The following is a 13,338-nucleotide window of genomic DNA, read 5'->3' as shown; positions in this document are numbered from 1 at the left end:
CATACGAATTAGGTATATCTTAGATACATATATTATAATATATTATGATATTATAATATATATGTTACAACACACATGTTGATACTGTTGCAGAGATGCCGCGTGTAAGTTTTATATATATATATATGTATACGTGAACTCTAGATTTGTACATATTCTAAATGTAGCTTTCGTAAACTTGTCCTATCGCAATTATTTATATATAGAGAATTCGCGCTTGTTTTTTAAATACCGAGACATAGAAATGGATCCCGTGCTATACCTTCGCCGAAATGTAACCAGAGTTCTATTTGTGGTGAATGGCTTATTGCAACAAATATCACCGTTAGTCAGTTGATCGACGATAAACTTTCGTCGAGAAATTTATGCAGTCGTTACAGTTGAAATATGCATGTTTCTAATCCTTACACACAATCGAGTTTTAAGTTGAGAATTCGAGTGGCGATGCAGAATGTGCAATTAAAATTGTCTCTTTCTTATTATTTACATCATTCATTCGCAAAAAAAAACGCGAGAAATATTAATGTAAAATGCGAATATGATTGGCTCTCGCTCGAGATAGAACTCAAAACGGTGATATATCACAGTGGGACAGTGAGCGAGAAGAAAAGAAGATTTTAAGATTAGCGTTAAAGTTGAACAGAAGTATTAATGGAACTATAATTGTAATGTATGTATAGGCCGGTTTATGGAGCGACGCGATTTCGTCTTTGATGTAACATATTGCTATATACTGTTCACACACTCTGAAATTCCGAGTTGATGTACGTTTATGGAGAATAAAATTGCGGATTACAATGATAATAACAATAGTGATAATCTATACCGTATATTATTAATATTAGGATTCATTGTCATAATTATAACTATTGATATTATAATAAAGAATAATACAAATTAAAAGATATTACATCAGTGATTACTTAAGCTATGGGACAGGAATACGGGGGGGAGGGGAGGGTTGAACAATCGGAGACGCCGTTGTATTTTTCGATCCTTTTATTAAGTTTATCATAATGCTTCGAATCGATACAATGATTTCTGTGGTATACTGTCGTCTTTCGGGCCACAACGTCGACGATCGTCTTTCCCGCGCACGAACGTATGTGCCTCTGAGATCATCATACACGAAAAATGCGTATACGAAATCGGCGACCGGCGGACGCCGCGCGGTGTATTTCCGGTGTAATATGCGAAGTGAGTAGGCACGCTCTCGCGTTGTCGGAACACGAAGAAATCAATCCAAAAATATCGTCGTCTCTGTGGGCGCGACACCGGGGATCATCGGGCAAATTGGTCGGGCAGACGGCGGGATGGGGAGGAGGGGAGGGAGGGGGAGGATGAAGGAGCGAACTACTACAGAGAGGAGTGATAGGTTGCTCTTTAAGCGACGACAGTTAACGCCGTGACACCGATGACACTTCGAGAGGCGAAAAAAAAGAAAAGAAAGAAAAAAAGGGGGAAGGGAGGGGGAAAAGACAGTTAAATGCAGTTTAACAATTAGCATTCTTATCAACGTGCACGTCGAGCGTGTACGTGCCGTCTCTCGTTATTTCTACATCTGCCTCCTTTTTTCCTCTCTCTCTCTCTCTCTCTCTCTCACTCTCCGCTATCGCGTGTAGACGGAAGTCAGAGAGGGTGATGGGGATGGCGGGTGAAGGAGAAATGGAGAGACCCGGGACGTCGAAGGTGGAGAAGGATGAGGAGGAAAAGGGGAGAGGAAGAGAAGAGCGCACAAAGGATATAAATATATAATAATATCTTATACCGCGTGTATTTTCGTAAAGTACGCTAAACGTTATTCCTTTCTCGTCAATCTCACTCGCGCGCACGCACACACTCTATCTCTCTCTCTCTCTCTCTCTCTCTCTCTCTCTCTCTCTCTTTCTCTCTAGTCTCTCGCACGTCGCGTCGGTATTATCGATCTGTATTTCTTTTTTCCTTTTCTTCGTTTTGTTATCATTTCATTTATTAAATGTTAGAGTAGAGCCTATAAAGGGACGCCCGGAGGTGCGCTCACAGCGAACCCCGGGCGCGCTTTTTTTTTCTCGTATACTAGCTGTGCCGGAACGCACTTGTACTGGTCGCACGATCGGCGAAGGATTCGGCTAAAGATGACCATGGCCGTTGAGACCGAGATCGATGTTTTAAATGTTGCAAGTTTAAAAAGATCAACAGTGAATTCAGATACGTCTCGAAAACGAGTAAGTCAAGATCGTGAGATTGGATCCAGACTGCATGAATGAGCGCGAATGAACACGAGCGAATTCTAGTTCTACTTCAAGAGACATATTAGGTCTCTTATTGTTAGGGCAGAGCACGGATTCTTGCATAATGTATAAGATATAAGAAAATCAATCCCAACCGGAGTCTCTTATTTCATGGAAAAGAAGATGAAGGGCTTTGATTGGTTCATTTTCTTATGCATTATGCAAAACTATCCTCTCCTTCTTAGGTTGAAGAAAAAAAAAGATCGTTACGTGTTCGTTGCAAACATTCGTTCGCAATCATTTGTTCTTGCTAGCCTAGATCATCTGGGTCCACCCGATGAACATACGCGAGTTGCACAGTAATCTGTATTTTATCGCTAAAGGTTTAATGTTCACCCAAACAGGATTCGAAATAAGAACGAAAGTGAATTAATAAAAGAACGAGAAGAGAAGCTGTATTCGGCAGCCAATCTTTAGCCGAGCGATTCGCTCGCGACATATTATTTAACAACAGAGTTTAACCACCTAATCGCTCGGAGGATACTCATAACTCCTCATCTTCGCCTCGACTTTGTTTATACAGTGAATAGGATATAAAGATCCTTTTTTTTTCCTCTTTTTACTTACATGCTAGGCAATAAATGATCCAAATCTGCAATTCATTACGATAATCAAATCGATGAACGATAAACGGAAAGAAAGAAGGCAAAAAAATTCCAAGGTATGAATTGTTTGAAAAAAAAATGAAAAAAACATACATCTCTCTTTTTCTCTGTCTCGAGTCGACGATAAACTTTAATAACCCATAGATACTTATTATCATCATAATGATACAATTACAGTTTGCGATTATCACAATGCGAGAACCGCCAATAATAATAGTAATAATAATAATAATAATATCAATGATAATAATAATGGCAATAATATAATAATTAAAAATAAACTAGTTAATAATAACTAATAATAATAATAATCTTCGCCATACTAATTACCATCGTCATTACAATGATTCATTTAGCCGTTATGGTTGCCTATATACTATCCTCTTTTATATATACTTCTATATATATAGCTACAATATATAATATTTTCGTGTTGAAAAATCGTATACATTAGTGTTGTGTCGCAGGACCATTGCTTCTCTCTCTCTCTCTCTCTCTCTCTCTCTCTCTCTCTCTCTCTCTCTCGCTCTCTTTCTCGTTTATTCTCGCACCTTTATTTCTCTCAATGCGTCTGCTATGTATCATTCCGCGTTATATATCTTTCTTTTGCTCTTGATGAATCGCAGATGAGAAGGGTAAGAAGGGGGGAAAAAACACTGTTGTCGATGGCTGGAAGCATTCGTGTCAATATAAAGTTTTCAAGTCGAAAATTCGGAGAAAATTGCAGATCGCGGAATATATTGCTCTGAAACGAATCGCAGATTCCCTCTTCTTTCTCGCGCAGGCTGTTTATAGGGCATTTTGCGCGCGTATTAACTCCGCGAATGCGCTCTTCACTTCATAAAAAGCTTAGAAATATTCGATGCGACGTATTCTCTGGCAAGATCGCGAGATGCACGACGTTTTTTGACGTCCGTCGAGGTGGAGATCCCGATTCCAAGGGCGACGAGATCTCGGGTCTCGGTCGACATTATTAATTAACGTAACGTGGAGAATTGAAAAAGAAACGAAGGAAAGGAAGAAATAAAACATGCGCATAAGTAGATCCTCGAATTATTGATATCTCGCGATTCTTCTTTCCGTCGAGAGCCTATTCGTATATCCGCAGGCGAGAAACGGCATCCGAGGGGAAGGCGAATCAGATGGAAATCTTGAGCGATTTTAGAACACGATTTGAGAACACGAGTGCCTCCAGACACGAGCGCGTTACGTAATCTTAATAGCTTAATATCGATTTTTAGTTCGTATTACTCGCCGTTCAAAGGCGAGCCTCGGATCACAGATAGTGAGGTGATCGGATTGCGCGAGCGTTATTCGCGATAACAACGCGGTCTCGTATTCGTATTCTTTTCCGCTTTTTCTTTCTCTCTTTTTCGCTCATTTTCGCACTCACACATACACGCACGCAAGTTCTCTCTTTCGCTTTCTTTCTTTCTTTTTTTTTCTTTTTTTTCTTTAAGTTTGTCAGTATGCGTTCTTCCTGCGTTTCTCCTAAGGATTTCAAGGCGACAGCTCCTGAAAGCAAACAGCATCCGGCATCGTGTACGCGCGCGAATTCACAGTGGCGTGAAAAAAGATCGTCCGAGAAGATTCGCAAGAGGGACTTATCTCTCCTCGTCGTCGGAAACGTTCTCGCAAACGATTCCGACTCGATGCAGACATATACATCCGCGACGAACGAACTGTTTCGTTTATCCAGAAAGTACTGGGTGTCCCGACTTGTCCTCAGGCAACTGTGCACGCGCGCGCTCACGTATTTTTCTCTCTTTGTTTTTCTTTCTTTTTTTTTGTTCATTCAAAACGCAGTCCTCGTGTGTCCTCTGCTCGGTTCGTTACAACAAGAGATCTCTTTTCCCGCCGCACGCGGAGTAGCGTGCGAGATATACAGATATACGAAAGTATAGAATGTATATATAATATATATATATTTTTTATACACATGTATATATACGTATACACAATACATATGTACCTACGTACGTACGGTCAACTAAGGGTAGACAGGCGCAATCACGTGTCGAGTCGAATCCGATTGATCGGCCGCGCTTAGGATTTTTGTCCGTCGACGTCATGAAAACCGGGCGATCGACTTCTCTTTTTTTTTTTAGAGGCCTTTTTCGCTGTCGATTTCGGATTCAACATTCTATATGTGTGAGTGTGTGTATGTGTGTCGTGGGTGATAAAATCGATAAAGACGAAAGGATAATTGGAGAGAAACAAATTTAATGAGACTTTCGTGCTCGTAGCGCAATTACAAAAAAAACAAAATGGGGATGGGAAAATTTAAGCGATTCGTTCGCGGAAATACAGTCATGCACATCAATTTTCTAACGCAATCGCAATCCTTGATCAATCCCCGCGTTGTCGAATTCGAGACGCGAGCGATTAGAAATAGGTATAAGTTTGGAACTCCGAGCCAGTCCAAGCTATATCGAAGTTTTCTTGGAGACATATATGTGTTCCAGGAACTTCGATTCTTGGGAACGTATCTCGAGAGCAAATTCTAAGAATTCTCAGAACTTTTTTATATTAGAGTCGTCCAACTATTATTGACACAAATATAAAATTAACGTAAGTTTAAGAATCAACTCTTATGCCCGTTTCCACCAATGCAGATTAACTTTAATCTCGGTTTCTTACTCTTCGTCTTTTTCTAGTTCTAAAGATTAGAAAAAGAGATGAAGAGTAAGTTGAACTGAAATTAAAGTTAATCTACATTGGTGGAAATGGACATTAGGCTAGTATTCATAGTCGGTTCTTATATTTAAGTACAGTCTTAAGATATCATAAGCCATATTATCATCTTTAATCGGCTTTCTACAATAAGCCATTACCTAAGCTTTAAGTCTTAAACTGTAAGAAATTGATCAGTCGAATGTAAGAAGAATAATCGACTATGCTCAGTCAATTTCTTACAGTTTAAGACTTAAAACTTAGATAATAGCTTATTATAGAAAGCTCATTGGATATTAAATTATTTAAGTCGATTTTGAAATAAGAATCGACTATAAATGCCAGCCTAAATATATTCTTTTAAAGAACTTTTCGCGGATCCCTTGTGACTAAGAGTGCAGTTAAAATCTCACTACAAAGGCTTTGAAGCATTTCGTTGAGCAATTAGAAGAAAAAAATTTACTAACTGATCAATCAAAGAATATTTCAAAGCATTTGTAGCATCACGTTGACTGGAACAGAAAGTCGACTTTTATTTCTTCAGCGAGTTTGAACCTCTCAGCGTACGCAACGTGCAAAGGATCGTGATTGCATTTTAAAGCTCAACTTAGAAAAAGGTTCAGATTGGGGTTCAGACTGTGTTTGAACGTAAAAGACATTCGCCAGCATTACATAAGAATAATATTAACATGTCGGGAACGAGTAACAAGACATTAACGTAAGAGTCGTGTTCATATGTTGTGAAAAATGATATTTACGCACAGCGTTTCCAAAATAAACTGCAGTCTTCAAACAGGTCTTCACAAGCTTATTAAAAAAATCAATTAAATTTATTTAAAAAAAAAAAAAATAAAATAAAACTACAAAAAAGTAAAAACATTCTCGGTGCCGATGATATCACAATTATTTGACGTCGTACAATAAAATAATCATGATAGAATACTTTTGGTCTTAACAATAAAATCTTAAATTAGAGAGGCTTGGAAACGCCGCATCCTTGTTAATATTGTAGCAGTTGTAAATGTGATTGGTCTGTGTACGCTCTCTCCCTAGCTAGACGCGTGTACGTCGACCTATTGTCTTCAGAGAAACGAACTTCCGCCGTAAGGAGAGCACACTGACCTACGCTTTTGTCGCTCGCGTATTTTTTTCTTTCCGTTCACTTTGCTCGTCCGCTCTACGCTTCGCCTCTCGGAGCACAGATCTTTCGCGAAAAATTGCTTGATAAGGCCAAGTCCGGATAACAAAGGATACGTGAACGGAGACGCGTTTAATTGTTTTACGACCGATGATTCTCTTCCCGCGTATACATTTGTTGATAACAAACAACAGCCAGACGACTTAATCACTCCGTCATCTTCCGAGTTCCGAGCTTGCCACCTGCCTTCTGCGATGAGCTCGGACAGTCCACGCGTACGTCCGCACGTATCCTTCTTCCTTCTAATACAGAACGAAAACGAGAAGAGAGTTGCTCGAAGATTGAAAACGAACACTACTTATTAGGAACACCAGCAGAACGACCGTGTATCATATATTTCGTATACGTTCTCTTTCATCGTGTGGCGTGTGCCATGTTGTGTCGTGTTGTGTCTTATCGATGGGATTGCGTTGCTGTATGTGATGTTGGTTCTCGTTTATCGCTCGCTCGCTTGCTCGCTCGCTCGCTCGCTCCTCTTTGCACGCATTGCTCGTACAATCTCTCTCGCCTAAGACGTCGCGCGTGTGTCCGCCTCGGAGGGAAGGATGAGGGAAGAAAGAAAACACGAATGTAAGTCTTTAGACACGCGGTCGCTTTTCGTTTTCCCGGTCGGAATCAGAGTCCGCTGAATCGTGGAGAGGCGGAAATTCGGGCACCGCCTCGCGCTGTTGCATCCATCCCGCCGCGCCTGGCCCCCCAGCCAATGCCTTGCCCTGCGTCATGTTTTTCGATTGTTTGTTTTTGTTTTGCAATTGATTTTTAGCCCTCTGTCTTTATCCCCTGCAGGATGGCGACAAAATAGCGTGTCATTGGTCACTAAGCCTCGCCTCGATACCCGATAAAAAAAAAGACTTGCTTCGCTTCGCGCTTCGCTCTCTAAGGAGAACGTTCGATTTACCCGCTTCGGCGAGTATGCCGAACCTTCTTCAAGCTCAGCCACGTTGCATCGGCTATACGGAAACGAGAAATAGAGATATTTTACCTTCTATATTTATTACAAAAATTTCTAGCGAAAATTTCAAGTAGATCCGATACTCGAATTTATAGTGCAGCTCGAACAGTCAGCGAAACTCGATATCTTGAAACTGTTTCGCGTTATTACTTGCGTTCACTTGTCTCTCGTTACCCGCATCTCGAAAGGATTCAGGACACTTGTCTCAGTTTCGTCCACGAAACTTAACTCGGATATCGGGAAATCCTTCCGAACTCGCCAATGCAACGAGCCAGCGTCTATTCTACTGTCTACGCGAAATTTTGAACTCTGCAAAACGAGCTACAATGAAATTTTTGATTCCATTCACTCCCTCTGTCATACTTTTTTTTTCCATCTTTCGATCTTTTGCTTATTCATTCAAATAACTCCAACCAATCAACTCTCTTTCTCTCTCATTCTCTCAGATCAGGACAAAGGCGCGCACACACATACTACCTTGTAAAACCAATATACACGTGGGCCTCAGAAAATAGCATCATCGTAATTCGCGACGTTTTTTTAGATCAAATGAGCGTTGACAAACTAAGTTTCCTAATCTTCCGTGACTTGCAAAAGCGTACTTTAAGATCGCGTCCAAAGATAGACAGTGACTTTTTCGCTTCGGAGGCTCTCGTGTCTTGAAACTCTACATGCAGCCATGCATGTCACGAAAACTATCTGCCCTAGTATCTCTTCAACTATAAGATACACTCCAATGTTGCCTTGTTTTCCTTCTATCAGGCTATATATACATATTATACGTGTGAAAAACTGTGTGTGTATGTGTGTATGTATGTGTAAAGAGCTGCCTTTAAGTAAATCTCTAAGAATTAAGTATCGAAAGCCGTGTAAAGAGCGACATATGAAACCGCGCGTAATGCGTAGGGTGCGTGTATGCTGCCATATTTATGTACAAACGGATATAGATTTGTATGATTCACTGGTCTTCCGATGTTGATCTCTCAGACGCCGAAATAGAGGAGGAAGGCAACAGAAACGTCTTTCGCGCGAATAATTTCAAGGTCCTGTTTTCCGAATTCTCTCGCAACTGGAAGAATATCGGTGTTAAAAGTAGCGGTTCGCACTCCTTATCACCCGTCCGAGACACTCGTCGCGATCCACTAACAATCGAAACTAAGACTTATCGCTTGCTGCCACCAAAACTTGTACTATCTATACAACAAACGGTCTATCTAACGTATCTCTACTACCTAAAAAAAAAGGAGAAAAAGAATAGTCCCAATATCAAAATCTTATTGCACACTTAGCGAGATCTAATCCTAAGGGAAGAGCTCGAAGACGAGACCGTCTTTCTGGAGGGTATAATAAACGCACGGACAAAAAGTCTTCCGCTTTAGCTCGGAGTGCGTGTCATCTCGATGTGTACGAAATTCGATATGGAACACCCAGAAAGATCCAAAAGCTCGGTCTGCTCGACTCGTCGTTGCGTTTTCCAATTCTTCCAATGTCGACGTATTCTTCAGGATGATAGATCAATACAAGAGAAGTTGATAAAAGAGGTAATCATTCTCAACTACGCACATTGAATGAGATCTTTGATACTTGATATCAGGATGTCCCGGATAGCCAAGTTTCACTCTTTCTTTCCGTAACACCGAAATTTCTATTCTTCTCAGCGTCGTTCGCAACAAATTTCCACAGCAAATTTCGCCGAGTCATTCAGAGGTTGTTGTCGCTCCCTGGCGCTTAGACTTTGCACGAGTTTCGACTTTATCGCGTTCACATCTTTAACATGCGTCGCGACGCACGCAGTCCTTCCCCTCCATGCACAGCTTAGTTCGAAAATAAATTCTATTTTTCGAGTCTACGGAGCGTGGGGATCTTCCTCTGCAGTAAACACGCGACAATCTCGTTGTCGTCGGAACGCCTCTGCGAAGCACAGGTTCGAAGTAAAAATTTCGAAACGTCCTCGGAACACATAGACACGCGGATCTGCCTGCGTACATATTGCACTATCGATGAGTTAGATCAGAGCGGAACTGGCACCTCGCGAACCGGAGAGAATCTCTCCTAACAATACTCTCCCCGAGTACTCCTCTCGTTCCTAGAATCTCTCGCCGAAATCCTCTATCTCTTCTACGACCTTTCTCTCTTTCTACTTAAAAACCGAGTTATAAGGAAAGAGATCAGGCGCTTGTTGCAATGGAAAACAATGTCTCGACCGGCCCTCGTCAGCTTCTATTTCTTTCTCTCGCTCGCACTTTCTCTTTCTCATCTCTAACTCTTTTAATATTTCTCTCATTTATCTCGCTCCTCTTTCTCTTTTATCTCATGTCGAGAGGTTGCGGCTAGAGTTTCGTTTGAATTTTTCTACACGATTGCGAGCGCTTTTAAACCGGCCTGACGCATCACTGGAAACACAATAAAAAAAAGCACGAGAGGCCGAGATCAGTGTACACGTACTAGTCCCGATTTTCACGTTCACGTCTTATAACTTTTTTCCCAGCTGTGTGATTTCATTCTCTCCTCCTTTCTCTCCCCCATTCGCGTTCATCCTTCTATCTTTCTGTCTCTCGCACAATTCACACTTTCCCATCCTTTCTCTCCCTCTCTCTCGCTCTCTATCTTAGCTTCGACTGCGTGTCTTTTGCATGGCTGTCTGATCCGGGGTCTCTCTCTCACTCTCTGTCGCCTTCTAAGAATTTCGTTTCATCTGCATCAAGAAAAAAACGTCATTGAGTCGGATTGGAGTTTCTGATCTTTTTTTTTTTTAACGACCTCGCGTCGAATCGTAATTTAAGATCCTGACGAGAATTTGTCCGATTGCAATCTTCTATTTCCAAAGTTAAATCCGATTTGTGCGACTAGTTGAAAATTCCTCGTTTAGATTTGCATAACGTAATCTCTTCGCGAACGATAAGAGAAGAATGCACGTCGTCCGGGATCGTCGTTTCCGAGTCGCGAACCGTTCGCGCGATTTCGCAGCTTCCGAGACGGATCGTCAAGGTGATGGAGAGTAGAAGAGACGGCGCAGCAGACGACCGAATGGATCGTGACAGTAACGTAGGTAGCAAAGACCGTACTAGAACTGTGCTTGCGACAATGCGCCGTCTTTCTTCTCAAAACGTCATTCTCAATATTTTAATAACGCACATTGTGGCGGTACGCGCGCAAAATAGTAAAAGACGATAATCCGAAAACGGTTGGATTAGGAAGGAAAAGCATCCTCGCTTGGACGATACATTCGAATTTCACGTTTCTCTCGTTGCAACAAACACAGTTCCGCACTCCTTACTATTACTGTTACTTGTTAGATTCGAAATACCAACCAACAACTGATTAGAACGAGATTAAAAGAAGAGTGAAGGAGCGGGAGGGACGGCGAAGACAAAACGAGGCGGTGATAAAGATAGTTATGACGAAATATACAAGTGGATTACATTACTTGACCGGTGCAAAATGTTAGGAGTCAATTGGCTGGCGTGTGAGAGGCTCTTTGTGCTCGTGTAAGAGTGTATAAAGCGAATGCTCATTTGTTATGTATGCGATTACGGGAAAAGTAGTTAGTGCCAGTTGCAGCATTGTCAAAGGGAGGGAATTTGTTGTCGTCGCAAACTTCGTGATTATTAGAACCGATCATGTTGAACTTCACTGTCAAAACTTGCAACGTTGAAGCTGGAAAGACCTTGGAGAGATCGATGTGACAAGAAATTACAAATTCTATCTCATTAGAACAACGAAATGGATTAGAATCCAGAAGCGGTGACGTCCAGCTAAAAGCAAAGTTGATACGTGTGAGCTCGCTGTGTCTGCCTTTCACGAATGAAATTAGAAATTTAACTTAAACAGACTGAAAGATAGTATGATATTTTCTGGATAAACGACACGTAGTGAATGGTTAATCGAAAGAACCGTAATGTATAATATTGCTTTTATACTTCTTTTATACTTCTTAAGACGGATTAAGAATTTAGATCGGTTGAACTAAAAGATAGCGCTTTATTGTGCAAAAAAGAAGCGAGTTTGATCGTGAAAATAGTTAAAAATAAAATTGATCCGTAAATTCGCTACGTGTTTTGTGTTTCTCCACGAACCGGTTTGAAGACGCATCGATCGAACGATAAAACTGATGGAACTTAACGCCAGCAAGAAGATACAGGAGAAGACGGGCTCTGTTTCGGATCGATAAAGAAGTGGAGAGCTGTACAGAAGCCGGAAGTGACTGCGGAACAGCACAGTTACGAGCATGCATTTTAGTCGCTTCATTTCAACCCTTGCGGCATCACGTGATCCCGCGCGATCATAGAATTTCTAGGTGAACCGGATCAACCACGAAATTAATTTCCTCCCGGGCTTTCCTAGGATGGCCTCGATTCCAATCGAGTTTGACGCGCTTTCTAAAATAGAAGTTTTGTCGAAAAGAAAACGAAAAAAATATTGCGCAAACATATTATTATCGATCTCCTCAACGATAATTTAATAATGGTATCTTGTCGAAATCGAAAACATGCGGATTAAATAAGCTCCTCGACAAATGATTCATCGGACAAATGTAACGATTTTTTTTATCCCGCGATAGAATTGTAGTTGAAACGAAACATCGACAAGTGATCAGCGTATTGACATGTCAGATATTGGATCCATCGGCTTGAAATTCCTACAGGAATCCCCTGCCAGACTTCTCCCGAATACTCCCGCTCACTGTGTTTACCCGCAAATTTAATTTAACGTCACTCCGTGTCACGCGACATCGTTGAAATTGTACGTCAGCGAGATTTACTACGTTCGAAGAACGAAGAGCCACGCTAGAGACGTTACGAGACGTATCCTCATGCGAAGCGCCGATATCAAAGCGGAAATTAGCATGTATGTGTCAATTTGTGAATTACGAGACGAAGTATTCTTCATTCTAGAATTCTTTAAATTTCTATAAAGTCTCGATGAAAATTTTATAAAAATGCTTACGTCGATTTAAACGGTTCGACTGTGAGGGCAGTGTAATAAACTATGGAAGCAAATCCGGGCTATAAATAGTCTCAGCGAATTTACGAAGGTTAAAGAAGAATCTAATGAAGAAGGAGGAGGAAGAAGATAACGGTCAATTTATGCGAAGGTCCTTAACGACATTTGATGAAAAAAACAACGCGAAAAGTATTTATCAAAGATTGATATAAAAAGGAACCCCAAAGGGGAAGACTGTCGAGTGTGATCGAAGAAATCCCGCAAATTTTCCACCGTTCCAAATTCATTTCGTTGCGTTGCATCGTAGAGACATCGGGTGACTCGTTAGGAGAGGCGACGCGCATCCACTAGCTCCATTAATATGTGAGAGAGCCAGCCCTGCCTAAAAAGTGACTTAGCAACTCCAATGCATACTAAGCAAACCTGGTGCTATTGGCTGCTAGTTGTGTATGTACGTGTATTTTACGCGCGCGCGCGCGCGCGTGTGTGTGTGTGTGTGTGTGTGTGTGTGTGTGTGTGTGTGTTTGTACGTATCTATGTAGGTTCTACCCTGGCACCCCTACCCGATCCAACACACCCTTCGCACTGTGAATGTCGGCGCCCTCGAGCCCATCTTTACAAGACCAGCAACAGCGTATCCGGTCTACACACACACACACACACACACACACACACACACACACACACACACACACA

At 41.4% G+C, this 13,338-nt stretch overlaps 1 protein-coding gene across 1 annotated transcript in view; it reads right to left on the bottom strand.

Moving 5' to 3' along the window:
• Positions 1 to 7,324: 7,324 nt before the first annotated feature.
• The window catches only part of LOC105624699 (homeobox protein extradenticle), a 47,489-nt gene continuing 41,475 nt past the window's right edge, over positions 7,325 to 13,338 (bottom strand). Inside the window, exon 8 of the mRNA XM_012206052.1 lies at positions 7,325 to 7,459. Coding sequence (XP_012061442.1) covers positions 7,325 to 7,459 — 135 coding nt within the window. The remainder of the gene's footprint in view (positions 7,460 to 13,338) is intronic.

Source organism: Atta cephalotes, assembly GCF_000143395.1.
Source record: "Atta cephalotes unplaced genomic scaffold scaffold00086, whole genome shotgun sequence".
NCBI lineage: Eukaryota > Metazoa > Arthropoda > Insecta > Hymenoptera > Formicidae > Atta > Atta cephalotes.
The sequence above is the reverse complement of the archived record's forward strand: the minus strand, read 5'-3'. Positions and strand labels throughout refer to the sequence as shown.